This window comes from Macrotis lagotis, chromosome X (assembly GCF_037893015.1).
Source record: "Macrotis lagotis isolate mMagLag1 chromosome X, bilby.v1.9.chrom.fasta, whole genome shotgun sequence".
Taxonomy (NCBI): Eukaryota; Metazoa; Chordata; class Mammalia; order Peramelemorphia; family Peramelidae; genus Macrotis; species Macrotis lagotis.
In genome coordinates, this window is record NC_133666.1 from 151,739,068 (window position 1) to 151,760,508 (window position 21,441).

The window sequence follows — 21,441 nt, forward strand, 5'->3', positions numbered from 1 at the left end:
GCTAAATCATTCACAGATCTTTAACATACAGTATTGCTGATACCATATATAAAACATTCTCTTGGTTTTGCTCACTTCACTTTGTATCAGTTCATATATATTTTTCCAGGTTTTTCAAAATCATCCTGCTTGTCCTTTCTTACAGAACAATAACAATCCATTACAATACCAAAGCTTGTTTAGCCATTCACCTGAAGGTGAATTCCAATTTGTGGCCAACACAAAAAGAGCTGCTAAAAATATTTTTGTTTAAATAGGTCTTTTTCTCTTTTTTTAAAGATCTCTTTGGACTATATACCCTTATCACCAGTATTACTGGATCAAAGTATATGCATAGTTTTATAGCCCTTTGAGCATACTTCCAGATCAGTTAATAACTCTACCAACACTGTATTAATGTATCACTTTTCCCACATTCCCCACTCCCCTTCAACATTTAATCATTTTCCTTTTCTGTCATGTTAGCCAATATGATAGGTGTGAGGTGGTACCTCAGAGTTATTTTAATTTGCATTTCTCTAATCAATAGTTATTTAGAGCATTTTTCACATGACTATAAATGACTGATTTCTTTGAGGTCATCTACTCTTAGAGACCTTTAAAGAAAAAAGTAGGGACAGCTAGGTGGTGTAATGGATAGAGTATTGGCCCTGGAGTCAGGACGGATCTGAATTCAAATCTGGCCTCAGACACTTAATAATTACTAGCTGTGTGACCTTGGGCAAGTCACTTAACCCCATTGCCTTACCAAAAAACAAAAAAACCCCTAAAAAACAAGAAAAAGGAAAAAAGTAATATTGGATGGTTTCCCTAAAAGAAGTAAGCTGGACTAGATGATCTTCATATTTCTTCCAGTTCTTCTCTATAACATACTATTTTGATTGTTTAAAACTAAATAAATTTCAATAATGTTCTTGGTTTTTGCAAAATATCTCAGTTCTAAGTAAATATTGTTGTGTCTTGTTATACGTGAAATACGATCATCCAATTTTGTTACCTAAGGCAATTATCCTGTATGGCAAAGTTGTTTACTGTTCTTTCCTTTTCACTCCACAACAGTTAAGAAAGCTACTGTGAACTTATTGGGTGATGAAAAGAAAAGTACTTAAATGGTGAACTGGATGAAAACCCTCTTCTATTACACACCTTACTCTCCAATTACAGCTCTGTTTGCTGGGGACTGTGGTATAGTAATAATAATAATAACATTGCCTTGGAAACCTTTTTGATCTATTAAAAAGGAATGTGTTGTAAGTTTTTGCTTACATTTTTTCTTTTGTCTGTATAAGCAATGAGCATTTTCATTTAAATTCCTTCAAGGCAATGGACAGTGTTCAAAGATTCTTGAAAATATATTCTCTTCCTCTCTGAGCCTATGAAAGACATTTGTCATAATACAGTGAAAACAAATAAAATTAAATGTCCCACAGGCTCCATGCTTTCCTGGCTTCTCTGTGCATGTATTATCTTCTGTATTTATGGTTTGTGGGTTTTCATGTTATGTATGATTTTTGTACTAGAATTCTTAATGTTTTAAACCTTTTTTTGTTTGTGCACATGCAGAAAAATGTTTCAAGGGATAGATTTAGACTATTATGCTAGAGAAGGTACAACTTAGCGATATGAATTCTATAGCAATGATGTTTATTCAGTGATTGTTAATGCCATTTGTAACTGTCCTGTGCAAAAAAGTGAGAGCACTTTTTTGGATAATTATGAAAAACTAATTTAAAAAATAGCATGATGTTACTGGTTAGTTTTTTCCTAGGATGATCTCTACTTAGAATGATGACATAGAAAGTTCTAGAAAAATGGATAATAAAATAAGTAAATTATACAATATAAAATCAAATGAAGTTTGTATATCTTTGTCAACTTACTTGTAATTAAGATGTCTAGCTTTTTCTTCCCAGAATTATAGAAGCTGAATGCCAAGAAATCAAAAATATCAACAGTGTATTACTCATGGAAAGAGTGGGAAACTTTACATGCATATCAAAACCTAAGAATTATTAATAACTTCAGGATACCTAGGATTTTCTGTATGTTTTTAAGTCTACTTCAAGTCTATTAAGTCTAGCTTTCCTTCACGGTGGATAAGATTGTTTCTTAAGCCTTTTCTCAAATATTCTAGCCCTATTTTTAAATTATTCTCCTTTAGCCACCAACAAAGGACCTTCAATTCTGGTTATATGCTATATTCTTCTGTACAACTGAAATACCATATTCATTAGCTGTAATACCAATGATGAACTGAATGGAGCAAGCAGGAATTGACTCCTGCCAACTGAGCATGAATTTTAATTACAGATCTTCTCAAAGCTGCCCCTCACTTTATTCCTCTGGTTTTTTAAGTCAGATACAAGAGGTAACCTTATCCCATAAATCATATTCCTGTAGTTTCCTATTAAATGCCTTAATTTCTCTTTTCTATTGAAATTATTTCCTGATATCAGTTTAGGAACAGACCAGAAGTTAAAAAAAATTGGCCTGCATGATTATTGTAAGTCAAATATATTAAGACACATTGACGGTCTTTATGGGTATAGCAAAAAGGGCTGCAAGAAAACCAAAACTTGAAAAGCCTTATAGGTCCATTTTGGTTTGGATAACAAGTAGTTAACTATTTTTAAAACACCAATCAGTAAACTATTTTTTTTTTTAGGTTTTCGCGAAGCAAATGGAGTTAAGTGGCTTGCCCAAGGCCACACAGCTAGGTAATTATTAAGTGTCTGAAATCAGGTTTGAACCCAGGTACTCTTGACTCCAAGGCCAGTGCTCTATCCACTGCGCCACCTAGCTGCCCCCTCAGTAAACTATTTTCAAAGTTATTGTGCTTAAGAAAATAAAGGAGAGATAATCAGATAAAACTAAAATGTCATATCATAATGAGAAAATAAAATTGGAAGACAAGATCATTTTAAGTATACTGTAATAATCAAAGGCTAATATATTACTATTTTGATATGCAATATAAATAATTTGAGGATTTGGGGAAGACAATAGTAATTGTGAAACTGGTTAAATTTCCTAAAAAGTATCAGTAAGGATGAATTATTTCTTTTTTTAAAAAACTAAGTAAACCATATCACTAAATCAAAAGAAAGCAAAAATAATTACTTGGAAAAAATTAATTTCTGTAGTTAAAATTAAATTATTTCTAAATATTCAAATCTATTTTCTGTGGGAAGAGAAATCACACTTTTCTAACTTTATAAAAAGAAAATTAGTATAATATTTGACCTGGAATTTATTTTCATTAGTTCAGTTGGGGGATCCTAACGTTCTCTATTGCTCTTAAATTGCATACAAGCTACCAATAAATAACTGCTGTTACGTGTATAGTAATTAGCTTAAAATGTACATCCACTTAAAATTATATACCTTCTCTCAAAAAAATTCTACTCTCTCAGCTCATTGGTTCCAGCAGCTGATATACTATTTTGATTAACAGATATTGTGTTGAGAAATTGCCTGTCAGGTTTTTTATGAAATCAAGCACTTCTAGAAAAACTCATGGGTGGCAGGTAGATAAAAAAAGTTTCAATTTCTGTGTCTGGCAATGAGTTAGCATACATTTGTCATGTGAAAGTGTTTGAGGGTTCCAAGTGGCTGTCTAAAACCAACTTATACCGTACTGTTTTCAGAAAGAAAGAATTAAAGTCTTTCTTATACCTAAAAGTGACAAGTAATCATCTTTCAGATTAGTGTTGGTGCTGCTGGTCTGTAAAATGTCTTGTTAGAACAACCAATTGAAAATGAGTATTGGTAGCCTTTAGATCTAATTTATCACTTGAACTGAAAATGTGTACTGTATTGAATAGTAGACCCAAATAAAAGACTGTTCGAATTTACTTGGATTTTTTTTTCAGTATTTGTATCAACCAAATAATTGAAACAAAGTAGTTCTGTAAAGAAAGAAATGGAATGAGGAAATCTGACTTAAAAAAACATAATGAATTACTATTGCATAAACTAATCCCAATACTTTAAACAGGTATGCAAGCTACCTTCACTAAGTTGAAATTGTTCCATTGTCTTCCTGAATGTCAGAGGAGACATTTTTGATCACAAATCTTTCTTGCTCTATATCCACCATTAATATCAGTTATGCCATATGCTTCATATCATCATCATTCCAGTAAAATGTCTCTCGTTATCATTTATTTAAAAACACATTAAATAAAATTAAATAAAAACATTTGTTTTTAAAAAACACTTATTGAGCATGGAATAAGACAACTGCATCAGAGAATTTCATATTTAAATATGTCTTTTTACACAATGGCTGGTTAAGCTTTAAACATTCACAAAGGGATGACCAAAAAAAATGGAAAAAATGCATTACTTCTTGAGTAAACACTCTCAAATCTTTCTGAAACTATCTTTTTTTCCTTTAATGTAAGAAGTAGGATTGAAAATTCATAAAGATAAAAAATAGAGAAACAATCATTCAAACAAAGATATCTTCAATTTCTTCACTCAGTTTATACAAGCAAGTATCAAAGACAAAGAAAGAAACAAAATAAAGTCATGACATGGGAAAGTAGATTTTCAAGCCAACCTTATCACTAGAGTTGTTCAGTACTCACTGTTCTTCAAATATTATGACAAAGAAATAGACTTTCATCCTGTTGCACTTATTGAAGCAGTGGACTAATGTTTCATAATTTAACAAATGGTTGAAATAAAAAGTTTTCTGATTGACCCTTTGCAATAGTGTCTACCATACATATAGCTTCATATTTACAATAATACTACAGATTTCATTAGGCATTACTTATGAGCTACGTGACTTTGGGACATTTATTTCAACTGCTCACTATCATGTACTGCCTACCTCAGAAGAATAAATACATATGTGAATGAATGAATGAAAAAATATATTGTACTTAACACTGGGGATTCAAATTAAAGGGGGGGGGGAAGGAAAATGGTCCTTACTCTCAAGGATTTCACATTCTGATAAAGATTGCAACTACTAGTCAAATGAAAAGATTTCTTGGTCTTCAGAATATACCAGTAATGTCTCTTCTTAAATGGTATTTACACTGACAAAAATCACATCATTTTCTGAGAGTGAATTAGCTTCTGACTCTCCGGAAAGCAAGAACACAATTATTTAGAGAATGAATGTATAAGTGATTATAAAGAAAATGTTTTGTAAATTTTGAAATGCATAACTTAAGATCACATTATACCAGTTTTTGGTTACTTCAAATGTTCCGATAATAGAAATTTATCAATTTCTTTTAAATTCAAGATTAACTAGTAAACCTTTCTGTTGCAATCCTGAGGCTTTATTATAACATTTTGTAAAATGTTTTATACTTTACAAAAACAAACATTATTTTACCATTGTAATATTCTGTGAGAAGAGGTGGATACTGTTTTAAAGAAGTAATTTTAAAGAAGTAATTCAGGGGGTAGCTAAGTGGTACAGTAGAGAGAGCACTGACCCCGGAGTCAGGAGGACCTGAGTACAAATCTGGCCTCAGACATTTAATACTTACTTAGTTGTGTGATCTTGAGTAGTCACTTAACTCCACTGCCTTGCAAAAATACAAAAAAAAAAAAAAAAAGGAAAAGTTAAAGTAGAAGTTAAAAAGAAAAGTAAAAGGGGGAAAGGAAGAAGAAATGGAAAAAGAACTGATAGAAGGACTGTTTTTAGAGGCAGAAATCAGAATCAAAACATTGGTGAGGAGGGATAAATGGAAAGGAAAATGGGAAAACTGGAATTGTGAGCATCAAATGAGATTAATATTTGCAAACTGATTTGTACTGTGCCTACTGGGCATCATATGTAGACAATTATAATATCAGTTATTAGCTGTTAAAGGCTTACAAAGGGTATTATTTTATCCCTCAAAAAACTCTGGGTTATGGGTGGTGTTACCTCTGAGGATACTGGTTAACCTAAAGATCAGCTTAGTGAGCCAGATAGACAGCTGTATTTGAAGCCACAAAGACCTACAAGCAAAGACCTCTAACATATCAATTGTGTGACCTAAAGTGTGAGGTTTGGGGATTTTCTTTGGTGGAGGAGCTGTCACTAAACAAAAAGCACTGGTGCTGCCAATATATAGAGAATGCTATATTTTAAAAATTGTTATATCACTGTTACCAGATTCTATCATAATATTACTAGAGAAATAAGACATGTTTCTATCTCATATGTCACTGATAAAGAGAATCCTACAATTCTAGAGTTGGAAAGGATCTCTTATCTGAAAAAAAAGAATCCCCACTATAATTGACACCCTGTCATCCAGCATCTGCATTAGACATCTGATGAGGGAGGGGAGGACAGGGAATACCCTCCAAAAGCAGCCCATTTCACTCCTGGTTAGCTTGAAAAGTTAGGAATTTTCCCCTGACAACCAAAATTTGCCTCTTTGCTACCATCACTCCTGGTGTTGCCCTCTAGGAACAAAACAAATCTCATTTCTTTGCCACAGAAAAACCCTTCAAATGCTTGAAGACAGTTATCTCCCCACTGAGTCTTTTTTCCAGATTAAATATTGCCAACTTCTTCTATTGATTCTCATGCAACATGGACTCAAGGTCCTTAAAAATTCTGATTGCCCTCCTCTACATATGCTCCAAATTATCAAGGTCTTTCCTAAACTGTGGTTCCAATAACTAAACACCATAGTCTAAGGTTGGTCCAGACAGGGCAACCAGGGAATAGATCAACCATTATCTCATTTCCTGAGCAGGCATAACCTGACATCTACCAGTCTTGCAGTCAAGTTTTGAGTTATGTCAGGAACTCTTTAGTGAAGGAATTTCCTATGACAGAAAGGGTGATCACTAACAGGAAAAGGAACCCAAGATGTGGCTGATTGGACAGAATCCCCTGGAGGTGCCTTAGCTCCATCACATGGCATGGTTCCTGCTTCATCAACATGGTGAACTAACTGGGGGCAGTGCTCCTCCAGGCTGCAGCATCCTGGCAAGCATGGGGGGGGGGAAGTCAGCTGTGCCCCTGCTTCAGCACAGTAGGGCACTAGCAGCACAAGGACATGGCAAAGGCTCTTCTCAGCATTAGTAGCACCTATATCACCCCTGCACAAGAGAGCACACTGGCAGCCCAGGACTGGGCCAGTTGGGCCCTAGTGGCAGGCATGGCATAGCTCAAGCCTCAAGCAATGCTTGCCCAATACTACAGCAACAAAGCCCAGGTGCCAACAGAGGCGGCACATCACTCAAGGATTTTGCAAGGCAAACAGGGTTAAATGGCTTGCCCAAGGCCACACAGCTAGGTAATTAAGTGTCTGAGACAGGATTTGAACCCAGGTACTCCTGACTCCAGGGCCCGTGCTTTATCCACTGCACCACCTAGCCACCCCTATCATTCAGTCTTAAAAGTAAGATTCCACACTAGCATGGGGGGTCAACTCAGATCCCAGGAGAGGTGATTTTCCTGGGAGCACCTGTATCTAGGGAAGGGTTTAGCAACTAGCCTGGCAGAATAGGTAGTAGGGTAGGACCACAGGAGTTGGAGTACAAAGAGACGCCTGGATCCAGCAACTTATGAATCTACTGACTTTCCTTGATGGTAAAGAAAATTTGTTTTAAAACTTTTTAGGCTCTTTTCCATTTTTATTCAGATGACTCTTGCATTTTATCCTTAAATATTCCCCAAAATGACTTGACTTGGTTGGATCACCATCATTTAAGCTGATTTTATCCTCCATTGAAGTTGTTTTAAGAGGTAATTCATCAATTACCTTCATCTAAGATTTTATAAATAAAATATCACAACACATATTATATGTCATGGCTACTGTTATGTTTTGTGAATATTTCAAGAAGTGAAATAGATGTGAAACATAATGAACATATAAAATTATAAAAAATGAAACAGTACAGTTTAACTGATGAGAAATTATCCTTTATTAATAGTTACTCCTTAATCAGTCATCCAGGTAGTCAAACCACTAACCTCTTAGAGCAGAGAATAAAATTAATACACAGAATAAAAACGAGGGAAACATATGGCACATAGACAATTCAATTGTGATCTATTCAGGTTACTGAAAATGGAAAATGTGTAAAGAAGAGAAAGTTAAAGTATAATTACATATGGAAGTTTAACTGATATAAATCAACTGCCATCTAAGAAACTGTCTAATAATAATACTAGTTGACAGCCCAAAGAACCTAGAAAGCACTTATTTGATGCTATTGGTACTGATAAAAATAGCTTTGCTCCAGAACTCTGCTTCCATCCACATCCTTGTCTCCTGTCAAGAAAATGTTATTGGTTTGAGACCCTGGGCTAGGGCTCATACATATCACAGACCAAAGATGTGGGACTTGAACCCAAGGTCTTTCTGACTAGCCAGCTCTTTAACCACTTTGCATCAGCTACTTCTATGAAAATAGATAAAACACACACACACACACACACACACACACACACAACACACACGGAATGTATATGCATATGTATATACACATATACACATGTTTATATATATTTGGACTATGCTGACATGAAATTACTATTAGGGACACAGCCCCACTTTGGGGTTTTTATATAGCTACATTTTCCTAGGAAATATCATTGCATTTGCGTATTATTGATACAAAGAACTAAATTCAATTTTTTTGAGTCAAATACTTGATTCTTAATGTAGATAGGTCTAAGGGCTCAGGATACAATCACAATGTTTTTTAAAACATTTTTATTGATATTTTTTGTTTTTAATATCCCCTTTCATTTCTAAATATATCCTTCCTCTCAGAGTCAATCCTTGTTAAAAAAAAATCAGTTCACAAAAACTAGTCACATCTTCCATTTACAATTCCTATGCATTTTAAACTAACTGATTTGCTTTATTAAAACTGAAAGACATTTAACAAATCACAATAATACTGAAAGGTCATTTATAATCAAAAACATCCACTATGATCAGTTTCAATTCAAGTTAAATATGTGTGTGTGTGTGTGTGTGTGTGTGTGTGTGTGTTAGGGTCCAATATTATTGATTAGAGAAAATATAGAAAATCCCAAATAGTCATATTCTAACTAGAATTCTTATTGGAATCCATTGACTTTGTGGAGAGGAAAGGGGTGTGGAATGAATCCTGGGATGATAATACAAATTCTTATCAGATATTTAATTTATAAACTTCTGTATAGATTTGATTTCTGCCACCTTCTGGATTCAGCTTTATGGTACAATGATCACTGATATTCAGAAAAGTGACTTAGAATTATGTAACATCTTATAACTGTGTTAAAAGAAAAATATAACACATTTCAGAAAGATGCTCTAAAACAATGGAAAGAAAAGGGGTTTTTTTTCTGCTTTATACTGAATTAGTTGGAAAATTCAATTAACCAGATCTTCTACTCTTCCCCTCCCTGGTTTCCTAAATAATCTAGATTAATATAGATTTTACCTTATTACTCTATACTTTTAAGTCATCAAGAAGTAATACAAAGCATATAATCAAGAAGTTGAAATCATGGTCTTTAGGATCATAGTTTAGAGTAGATAACCAAGAACTATGCATAGTCAATCATGTGAACTTGTCACTTGCATATTGAAATGAGACATTCAGTACTGAATAATTCTCCTTAGCTCTAGGTGTGCTCAAAAACTTACCCTTACCAAAACATCAAGTTTTCTAAAAATCACATGATAAATCTATTTAAAATACCTGTAGCCTAATCTATAGCATTCTCAGTTTGGTGATGACCAGAAGGGAATTACAGGTTTCTCTGAAATAATTATTGAGTTATAATTGGTTCATTCCAAGACAAAAGTTTATATGAGAAAATTTGTTAATTCAATCAAAGCACTATTTACAATAAGAACTCATAAGGATTCATATATAACATATTATATTTATGGAAAACAACTTCAGTTATGCCCTCTGTGCTTCAACTGTATTTTATGCATAATATAATATGCATATTATTAAGATCATATACTAGAAGGGACCTTAGAATTTATTTAGTCCAATCCCATCTTTATAGTTGAGAAAATTGAGGCCAGAAAAGTGAGATGAGTGTTCATGTTCACATAGTAAGGAAAAGATCAAGGATTTGAACCCAGGTCCTCAAACTGAAATCCTGTTCTTTCTTCAATGCACCACTGCCTCTAATAGGTTAAGTGAAAATCAACAGCTAAACACAGAAAACCCAAGAAAAAAAATGAGAATTTCTTTGATCTACTAAAGGCTGTAGTAAAAGAAATAGAAAGCAAATAAGTGAGAACTTAAGAACCATCTTTTTTCTTTCTCTCTTTCTGCAGGGGCAACAGATATTTATATTGTATTCAACAAGGACAAGGGAATGTTGAAATTTTTGATTAGGGAAGAACAGGAGAACTCAATTCTAGCTAGTTACTACAATACTGGGGACAGATAAGGGTTTTTAACCCCAATTCTAAAAACCGTAAAAACAAAAATCAAAATATGAATTTTGGATTTGCAGCAGATGCATACTGATCACATAACATCACAAAAAAATGAAACTGATTATTAGTTTTCGAAACCAAACTGTATTGTCTGAAGGAAACCTGGATTCTGACATTTTTAACTACCATGATTAAATGATTACACAAAGTGGTTGGTTTTTAAAATACTACATAAAAAGAAATATAAACATTCATAGCAAAGATTCACAAACTTCCTCATCTTAGGCCCCAAGTTAACCCTTTACCAAAACAAAGCAAGAAAAGAATCACAGTTCAAGTCTCTTAGAGCATTATTAGTAGGTCTAAAAGGTGGAGGTGGCTAACATATCCATTTAACTCGCTGAAGCAATTTCTATATATTATTCCAAAGGGAAGCATCAAGTTCTGTAGCTTTGGCTTCTAAAATCCTCTGAGTAGATTCTCTTCAAGTGGAATCTGTAAAAAGTTCTGATTTGTTGTTACCTCAGAAGTATAGGCAACATAGCATTATGAAAAGAATACTGTAGCTGCCATCACAGGCCCTGGTTTCAGAACCCATCTCTGCTACTCCCTTAGTAGCTTGGTGCCTCCTGAAATCCAGTTAAATTCTTTGGTTATCAGTTTCATCAGTAAAATAAAGTTAGACTAGTTAATATCTAAATACCACCTATCTAGACACTTGAAATTATCTAACTCAAAAGAGTTAAATACAAATGGCATCAAAACCCTAGTGAGTTGCTGCACTTTTTTTCTATTCAGAAAACCAATCAACACAGTTCATATTTTTCCTGTATATCATATTATAATAGTATGCATTATAATTTGATTCTTTTGAAGCAAAAAGACAAGAGAAAGCTAGCCACATAAATTGCAAAGTTATTTTCTATAACCATCTTCCATTTGCTTTGATTTTCACATTGGCTAGTCTTTCATTGTCCATTTTCTTCTACAACTCAACTGATTTTGACAGAATTATAAATAATTTCTTCATAACAGAAAGTTTCATAAATCAATTTCAAATTCTTTATTTCATGAGCTTAAACATTAACAAAAGTTGAGCAGACTGTAAATTAAAGATTGATGAATCTGTTTAATTCAAATAGAATATGTTCAAAAAAAGTAACTTTTCTTCTAATCTAAGACACTTATAGCACAGAAGAGCAAATAACTTAAAAGTTGTATAGTCCACTGAGTAGTGACTTCCAAATGTGTAAAGATACATACATATTCCTCCAACCATTCAGTGCTGGTCTGCAGACTTCTGTTGGCTTTGTGCTATATAAAGGCTAGATGCAACTTTCCATGCCAATTTTTTTATTTCATAAACTCAAGATGGTTGACTTCTGTTGAAGTTGAGAGGCACAAACATACATATTCCAGTTAAGTGAAGGTAACAAATCATACAACTTCTTCAGTTTCCCTTTTCATCATTCACTTCAGGCACAAATCATCAATGTTCATTCATATCTTTTGTAGCACTGACGTCTATTCGGCAATCAGGCATCACTGGGTCACTTCTTCTTCTTCCCTTTTCCTTTTTTACCTCCTTCTCCTTGTTGAAGACTTTGATCTCCACCTCCTGTTTTTTGTGTCCTTGTTTTTAGTTTTGGTATCATTTCAGCCACATATAACATAACTGACTTACCTAGGAAACAGAAGTTATTAGATTTAGCTCAGGTATATGAGGTGAAGAATGCAATCAAGTTAACTCCTAAATTATAAAAATCACAAGGCCATCAAATCAACAAAATAGTTTGCATGAAAAAAAAAAAGTCAAATTTTAGAGTGAAGTCTGGCAACTAATAGGCCTGACTGCATACCTAAATTGGTCCTTGGCTGGAGCCACAGAAGTTCTGACTATAATGGATCCAAAGTGACATTGAAATGTTCAAGGAGGTTTGAAAATAAGTTTGCATACTTCAATTTCAGCTTTTTAAGACTAAAGATGATTGAATCTATGCCCCATTATCATGAGTTATAAACAGAATCAGGGAGAGATTGCTATATTAGAGAACTATCATGCAAGTGCCCTAGATGGGAAAGACCTGTAATCAAAGAAATTCCAAGTTTTTACCTCAAGTTAGCCCTGAATTACCCAATTCTACATCTCTCTGTCAATCTGTGCTTCACTCCTGAACTGATCTGCCTTTATAGTCAGGATAGATTCATTGGCTGTGTTAACCTGGATAAGACAATCTCTCAGTGAACAAGGTAACCATAATTTGTGAGAGTTGGTAGAAAAGACTCCTTCAAATTTCCTACTCATCAAAATAATAGAAGCATGTTTCTGGACCAAAAAAATAAAGTTCTAAAATCAGTCTTAAGAAAAATGTAAACACTGTATCAGATTGGCTAATATGACAGAAAGGAAAATGATAAATATTGGAGGGAATAAGAAACTTGGGACACTAATGCACTGCTGGTAGAGTTCTGAACTGATTCAACCATTCTGGAAAGCAATTTGGAACTCTGTCTAAAGTGCTACAAAACTCCTTGAATCAGTAATACCACTACTTGGTGTATTCCAAAGAGATTTTTTAAAAAGGGAAGGTGGAAGAGTATGGGTGGTGAAATTTGTATCAAAATATTTATAGTAGCTCTTTTTGTAGCAGCTAAGAATTAGATAAGGAGGAGATACCTCTCAATTGGGGCAAAGTTGAACAAGTTGTGTGGTAATATTGCGCTATCATGTGTAATGACGTGCAGGATACTCTCAGAAGGAAAAGTGAAATGAACAGAACCTGAAGTCGTACACAATACTGTATGGTGATCAACTCTGAAAGACTTAACTATTTTCAGCAATACAATGATCCAAGACAATTCCAAAGGACTCAAGAGAAAGAACTGATGGAGTAAGAAGACAGATGGAAGCATAGAATATTTCTCTATTTTCTTCCATGAAATGATTAATATAGAAATATGTTTTACATGACTGTACATGAATAACCCATATCAGACTGCTTATCACTGGGGGGGGGGGGAAGTGACCAAGAATTTGGAACTCAAAATCTAAAAGATATTATTTTAAAAAAATTAATGTGTATATATCCTACCCTTTGAAAAGTCTAATCAGGGGGCAGCTAGGTGGTGCAGTGGATAGACAGAGCACCGACCCTGGAATCAGGAGGACTTGAGTTCAAATCCAACCTCAGACAATTAATTATTGCCTACATGGGTGACCTTGGGCAAGTTACTTAACCCCACTGCCTTAAAAAAAAAAAGTCAGATCATGTAAAACTTTTTGATTTCAGAAGTCATTTTATCTTAATGCTTTGTAAAAATAAAGATAATATGGTCATAAGACTAATAAGACACAAATACACCCAAACTTCACTCCACAGTTTTTAGTATTCACCAAAACAAGAAGGAAAAAAACCTTCTGACTTACGTGATGGGAACTGTACAAGACACAGGCTGCCATCTTCCTGTTTTAGCTGAACCCGTACTCTGCCCCTATACTGTAAATCACGATTCCACTCTCTGGAGTACATTTTATTTTTCTAGGATCCAAAACAGAAAAGTACTTATTTTGTTTCAAATGACAATATGAAATCTATCAATGAAGTGAGTAAATTAAGTACCAAGCAAAGCATTTCACTGTACCTCAATGTGTACATTAAGTCCAACTGCCAAGCATACATCTTGAATCTCTGTAGCTGTAGGATTCTCAACAGCCTGAAAGTTTTAGTATTAAGAGAAAAAAAAAAGATTACTCTTTAGCTGAAGAATGTTCCCCCATGCAACCATGATTCAAAGTTTACTAATATCAAACATTCTTTACCCCTCACTATATAGTCCTCCATATCTATTCTGCATTCTAATGAATACCAACAGGGAAGTCACAACTGTGTTGTATGGGTCAACTAAAATTGTTAATCTAATTTCAACTGGTCCTTTACAATTCCAAAAGACTGATGTCACCAAGTGCCTGCTGAGATCTCCACCTGGATCCCCATAGGCATCAACATGTTCCAGATATAACTCGTCTTCCCCCAGTAAACCTATTCTCCAATTTGTTTAGTGCATCAATAGGCTACTTAACCAAATTCACAATCTCAGAATCATCCTCAACTCATCCTGGTCTGGAGTAAGACCTGAGTTCCAATCTATCTCAAGATATTTACTATCTATGTGATCCTTGTAGCCTCTGGTGCCTCAGAGTTGTTCATCTATAAAATGGGTATTCTCACAGCACTTATCTCCTAAAGCCCTTAGCCCTTCATGTCTGGCACCTAGAAAACACTAACAGTTGGACATTAGTATATTACTCAAGACTCAGCCTATCTGCCACCCTCCAGAAAGCCTTTCCCAATGCCCTCAGTAGTACCCCCTTTCTCCTCAAATTGCCTATCTTGGATTTTACTTATTTTACTAGGCAGGACTTCATGGATTTATCCTAAAGACAGAGTCTCCTCTGGTTCTGTATTCCTAGCACCCAGCACAATGTCTTGTTTCTACAGACAGCAATGCTGAATTGATTTGAATCTCAGGTTGGTTACATCAATCATAATTTTAATTTACTTATTTAAATTCAATTTTATTTTATTTTCAGTTGCAAAATTCATTCCTTCCTCACTTCTTTCCTTCTCATTGAGAGGGGAAAAACAAAATCCATTACAAATAAATATAATCCTACAGAACAAATTTCCACATTAGCCATATCCAAAAGAAAAAAAAAAGGAAGAGAAGAAAATATACTTTAATCTGCTACCTGAGACAATACCCCTCTCCATATAGATAGGTGGATAGCATTTTTCATCATGAGTCCTTTGGAACTCTGGTTGGTCATTGTGTTTATTATTTACTGTGTCGTTCAAAGTTGCTTATCTTATAATATCAGTGTTATTCTATAAATGGTTCTGCTCACTTTAATTTGTATCAGTTATACAAGCTTTCCCACATTTTTCTGAAATCATCCCTTTCATCTTTCATCCTTTCTTATGGTACAATAATATTCCATCACATTTATATACCATAATTTGTTCAGCCATTACCAACCGATGGACTTCCCCCTGCAATTTCCAATTCTTTGGTAACAGAAAAAGAGCTGCCATAACTGTTTTTTTAAAGAACATTTTGGTCCTTTTCTCATTTTTTTGAACTCTTTGGAATATAGACCTAGTAGTGGTATAGTTACTAGGGTCAAATGATATTGGCACAGTCCTAATATTTTTCTACAAAGGTCTAATTCACAGTATTTGTCATTTTCCTTTAACACCTCTGCCAATTTGATGGACAAGAGGGAGGTACCTAAAGATTTTTAATTTGTATTTCTCTAATTATTAGTGGTTTAAAGTATTTTTACTTGGATTTCTACCTCTGAAAGTGACTATATTCTTTTGACCATTTGTCAGTTGGAGAATAGATCTTGTTTTCTTGTAATCTGATTCAGATCCTCATACAGCTCAGAAATGGACTTTTATCAAACACTCTTACTGCCAATTTTCTGCTTTCCCTCTAATTTTAGTTTGCCCTAGTTTTGTTTGTGTAAAAAGTTTTTTGATTTTGTGTAAATTAAAGTTATTCATCTTATTTCCTGTAAACCTCTCATCTCTTTTTTGGTCGTGAACTCATCCTCTAACCATAGATCTGACAGGTAATATCTTTAAACATCACTAATTTGCCTGTGAATTTTAGACTTTTTTTAATCTAAAAAAAAAAATACTCCATTTGGGACTTGTCTGGGTATAAGGTGATCTATACCTAGAGACTGACAAACTATTTTCCAATTTTTGTTTAATATTAAATTCTGGACCCAACAGATAGGCTCTTTGGGCTATCAAACATCAAACAAGTCTTGTATTTATTTGCCTCTGTATATTGTGTACTTACTCTATTGATCAATCATTCTATTTCTTACCCAATAACATTGTTTCGACAATTAGCTTTGTAGTAAAGGGTAAGTTCTGGTACTGAGAGACAGACCAACTTCCTTGCTATTTTTTTTTATTAATTCCCTTTGATGTTCTTGACCCTTTAGTCCTTCAAATGAATTAGTATTATGTCTTTCTAGCTCTATAAATTTTTTGGTAATTTGAGTGGTATGGCACTAAATAAGTAGATAGGATTGTCATTTTAAAAATATCGGTTTGGTCTACTTATAGACTAATTAATATTCCTCCAAGTATTTAGATCTATATTTGTGCAAAAAATATTTTGCAATTGTGTACATATAATACCTGTATGGGTAACAGCAGGTAGAATCCCAAGAATTTTTAATACTGTCTGCAGTTATTTTAAATAGAAGTTCACTTCACCTTCCTGATGGGATTTGTGTTGGCTTACTTTATCTGATGGAACTGTGCTGAAGACGTAAATTATTTCAATTAGTTTTTTTAATTGACTCTCTGGGGAAGCTAACTGGCACAATGGATAGAGTGCTGGGTCTAGAATCAGGAAGACAAATTCAAATCAGGACTCAGACACTAAGTTTTGTGATCCCACTTAACCCTGATGACTCAGTTTCCTCTTCTGTCAAGTGGGAATTATAGCACCTACCTTCTGAGGTCCTGAGGTGCCTGGCATATAATAAGCTCTATGTAAATGTTATTGTTGTTGTTGTTATTATTATTATTATTATTATTATTATTAGGGTTCTCTAAGCAAACCATATCATCTGCAAAAACTGATAGCTTTGTTTTTTCTCTGACTATTGTCATCAATATCCTTTTCCTAACTAAAGTACCAAATAATTATGGCAATAATGAACATCTTTGCTTCGCCTATGATCTTACTGAAAAAGCTTCTAGCTTACCTTCCTCTGAGATATTCTTATTCTCAGTTTTAGATAGCTATCATTTATCATTATAAGGAAAGCTCCATTTATTCCTTTGCTTTCTAGTATTAATAGGAATGGGGGTTTGGATTTTGTCAAAGTCCCTTCTAATCTACTGACATAAGTGTATGAGTTTTGTTAGATTTATTATTAATATGATCAGTTGTGTTTATAATTATCCTGCTATTGAACCAGCCCTACATTTCTGGTTACATCTAGTCTGGCCACAGTGTGTTATTTTTTAATATATTGCTGTAGTCCCCTTTTTAATATTTTACTTAAATTTCTGTATCACTATGTATTAGGGAAATTGGCCTAATAAAGTTTTTTCCCCACTTTCAGTTTAGCTATCAAGATAAAATTCAGATCAAAGGAGGAATCTGGTAGGATTTCTTCTTTACCTATTTTTCAGATTATTAAGTAATGGAATTGGTCTTTAAATGTTTGGTAGAATTCACTCGTACATCTATCTGGACCTGAGGATTTTTCTATTGGGTGTTCATTTATGCCTTGTTGCATTTCTTTTCCTAAAATAAATCTATTAAAGTATTTATTTCCTGTTTTGTTATTCTGGGCAATATATAGTTTTATAAATAGTAATCCATTGTAATTAGATCTTAATTTTATTGGCACATAGTTGGGTAAATCACCTCCTTGTAATTACTTTTATTTCTTATTTTTATTCATTGGTTATGAATTCACTTTTTTTCAGTTTTGGTGTTAGCAATTTGGTTTTCTCCTTTTTTAAAAAAAAAAATCAAATTATGGCCTATTTTATTTTCCCCCCAAAAATTTATATTCCAGCAAAGAATTATTCAGTGACAGTTAAAAATGAACTCTGGTTAAGTTAGAATCTTAGCTGAGTTATAGGAAAAAATCTAATCTGACTGAATATTTTCATACATATTGCCTATTTGTATACAGTTCCAGCTTATAATACTGGGAAGTTTTAGAAACAGGTATTGCAGACTTAACTTTGTTAACTACTAATCTATAAATTCAATGCTCTGAATCGTCTTAAAACGATAACATCACTCTTATTCTCCATATAGTTTTATCATTTAGAAATGTGCGCATTCCTAAATTCACAATTTGTCTGGTAATATAAAACAACTTACTTCTAAGCTCTGGCAGAAATTCTGTAATATATTTTAAAACATATATTACTGTCAAATTCATTTTCTCAAAAGAAAAACTAGTTCCTGGATCAACCTGCATCTGAGGCATCTAGATGAAATCAGATTAGGTGTCTGAAAGACCTGAGTTCAAAAATAGCCTCAGACTCTTACTAGATGAGTGACTCTGGGCAAGTCACAGTCTATGCCTCAGTTTTCTCCCCTGCACCTACCCCAGCAGTGTTGTAAAGTGTACTTGGAATATTCTAAATACTAAATAAACTTTAATGATCGTTTTACCTTTGTCAGCTTCATAATCTCCTTTAGATGAACCATTTTAAAGTGTTTCATACAGTTATGCTACTTTCTGATTTCTCAACCATCAACCCTGTCTTTTAGCCCTTTTTTCGAACTCAGAAGCTTGAGAAGGCAAAGAAAAAACCATCTGAGTGCCTATTTGGCCCTTCCTTACCTTGTCAATTGGGATCCGTCTCCCTTCCGCAATGGTCTTCTTGTTATTTAAATATGCAGGATAAATGCAAATGAACCTGAGGGGCAAAGAAGGTAGGGTTTATAATTCAGGATTTAGAGTTGAAAGTTTAGTCAAACTCTTTTTTATCATTTTTAGAAATGGGATGGAGAAACAGACGTTAGGTGATTTGCCCCAGTTCTCGGAGTCGTGGGGCCGGACTAGGACACTAAGAATGTAGTGCAGATAGGATTGTGATTTTAAAAATATCGGTCTGGTCCTACTTAAGGCTAATTAATGTTCCCCCAAGCATTTAGATCTGTATTTGTGCAAAAAATATCTTGTAATTGTGTTCATGTAACACCAAAGCCCTCGGAGCCAATGCTCCTTTCAGTACCAGGTGAAGGTGATGGAACCGGCCCCGTTTCGGCCCCGTTCCTCCCTACTTCCTCCCACGGACGGAGTTACCTGTCTTTATCCGCCGGGGACCGATCGGCGTACGCCATCTCCCGAGGAACTCACGTTCCTCGAGCCCAGCTGGCGAGAAAAATCACAACTATGCGGAACCGATGCAGAGCTCGCAGGTAATCCTTCCAGGTTATATCCCGCCTACCGCGTAGACGCAATTTCCGCCAGCTCCCTCAGTCTATTCGTTCTGGTAGCTGTCCTTCAAAGGCTTGGCGCTAGGAGAACAAATTGGGACAAGAGCCCGCCTCCTCCAAGAATTACGCATGCGTGGTGTCTTCAAGCCCCAGTGGGCGGAAGCAGAAGCTTAATGCTGACGTCAAGGAAGTAGTTTTGAAATGTAGTCGGTTAGGGATTGACCACACCTGGTTTCCTGATTCCTGTTAGCCTGACTTGAGCTTTTTTTTTTTTTTACTTTTTTCTTTTTCTTTTTTTTTTGAGGAGGAGTTGGGGGAGACGGGGGTGGGGGAAGGAGGAGAGAGGGCTGGAGGCGAGCGCCATGTTAGGACGATTTGTCTGTAACGGGTGGGGGGGTGCCGCCCACTTCAGTCGGCACTGCTGGCAATTGGATATTTTTAAAAAATACTTATATGTGTGTGTGTGTGTGTGTGTGTGTGTGTGTAGATTTATATATATATATATATATATATGTATAGACTATATATAGACAGATATATACAGATATTTTATATAGACATACATAAATTATATAGACATAGAGACAGATATATAGAGACAGATTTTATAGACAGAGATATATATAAGACAGATATATAGAGACATATATATAGAGAGAATATATAGACATATAAAGAGACAGATATACATACATATATATATATATAGAGAGAGAGAGAGAGAGAGAGAGAGAGTCTCATTCTGCATCAAGTCTTTCACCTATCAGGAGGTGGAGATCGCATTCCATCATTGGTCCTCTGGAATCATGTTTGATCATTGCTAGATAAGAATCCAGTAATAGTCCATCACACTTTTATACCAACCATGCATGACATGTTCAGTTATTCCTTAATATGGGGCATTTCCTCTGATTTTCAATTGTCAAAACAAATGACCAAAAATCACAGAGACGATGCACCTGCTGTTAACTCTGAAAATACCAGAGTTCACAACCACGATTAACAGTTAAGAAATGAAATAAAAGTCAAAAGCTAACTGTTCCTAAGTAAAAGACTTCCTTTATTTTTTGGAGGAGGGAAACTAGATACCCGTGGCAGCTCCTCTAGGAGGAGACCCTGCTTTAGTGAGGATTGCTACACATAGAATGGCTTCCAGTGAGCTGTGTGGCTGACAAGGAGGGCCAACAGCAACAATGAGACAGGTTTGATTCATGGCAGGACTTCTGAAATCAGAACGTAGTTCCTGCTGGTGTTTGAGCTCAGCATCCACGTGGGGCTGCTGTGAAACAATTCTGGGACTTTGCTGTGGCTGAGTTAATCCAAAAGGTTGGTGCAAAAGATAATGATGCCAGGTTAAGGGCACGGATTGCTTTAGCTCTGGAAAACAGACTAAAAAGAGAGGAGTAAAAAAGAGACGGGGTCCTCTTGGCATGGGTATCCTGACACATCTTTTGCCATCTCAAAAGTATTTTTGTACATCCTTGAAGTTTGTTTTGCATAAGACTCATTCCAATCAATCTGATCTGTGTTGTTCAGGAATATCCAAATCTTAATGATCCCATAAATCATAGCAAGCCAATACTGTCCAATGGAAAAAAGATACTGGATACAAGGTACTGCAGTGGTTTGCTGTTTTCTTTCCAGTAGATTAAGGGGTTTCTGGGAAACCTCCTCTTGGAAGGAGACCAAAATGATATCACTATGTTTGAGACAAATTACAGTGTTTCTGACTATGGCTGATCAGACCAATACAAGCTTGGAATGCTCTACCACAGGTTGGGCACAAATAGTCTATGTGAACACTCCAGGGCCAATGCTCTGTCCACTGTGTCACATAGCCGCCTGGGTATTCTTAATTTAACATATGTCACATTTCCTTTGAGCTACTTCAATTCTGCCTTTCTCATAGAGTATAGCACCCTCACAGATAAGAGCATACCATGCTGGGTGGTCCTGTGCCAGTGTCTCCCATGCCAGTGTCTCCCACGCTGCACAACCAATTCCAGAGTTCTTAAGAAAGACCTTGAGGGTGTCCCAGCATCACTTCTTTTACCCTCTTGTAGGT

General features: G+C 35.0%; 2 protein-coding genes across 2 annotated transcripts in view; one reads left to right on the plus strand and one right to left on the minus strand.

Annotated features, from left to right (window-relative positions):
• REEP5 (receptor accessory protein 5) overlaps positions 1-8,813 on the plus strand; it is a 40,627-nt gene extending 31,814 nt beyond the window's left edge. The window contains exon 5 of the mRNA XM_074205322.1: positions 1,060-8,813. Coding sequence (XP_074061423.1) covers positions 1,060-1,109 — 50 coding nt within the window. The 3' untranslated portion in view covers positions 1,110-8,813. The remainder of the gene's footprint in view (positions 1-1,059) is intronic.
• Positions 7,853-19,387, minus strand: SRP19 (signal recognition particle 19). Its single transcript, XM_074205323.1, has 5 exons — positions 19,243-19,387; positions 18,778-18,853; positions 14,019-14,090; positions 13,804-13,915; positions 7,853-12,060 (listed from the first exon to the last, which is right to left on the minus strand). The coding sequence occupies exons 1-5, from the start codon at positions 19,278-19,280 to the stop codon at positions 11,927-11,929; spliced, it is 432 nt and encodes a 143-aa protein (XP_074061424.1). The 5' UTR covers positions 19,281-19,387; the 3' UTR covers positions 7,853-11,926.
• Between the last annotated feature and the right edge of the window lie 2,054 nt (positions 19,388-21,441).

Excerpts from the sequence above, each read along its gene's own strand:
- SRP19 (XM_074205323.1), bottom strand. The coding sequence starts at position 19,280 with ATGGCGTACGCCGATCGGTCCCCGGCGGATAAAGACAG. Across the intron at positions 13,916-14,018 it reads GACTTAATGTACACATTGAG|AAAAATAAAATGTACTCCAG; the intron begins GTACAGTGAAAT and ends TTTGGATCCTAG. Across the intron at positions 12,061-13,803 it reads TCTTGTACAGTTCCCATCAC|GTAAGTCAGTTATGTTATAT; the intron begins GTAAGTCAGAAG and ends TCTGTTTCCTAG.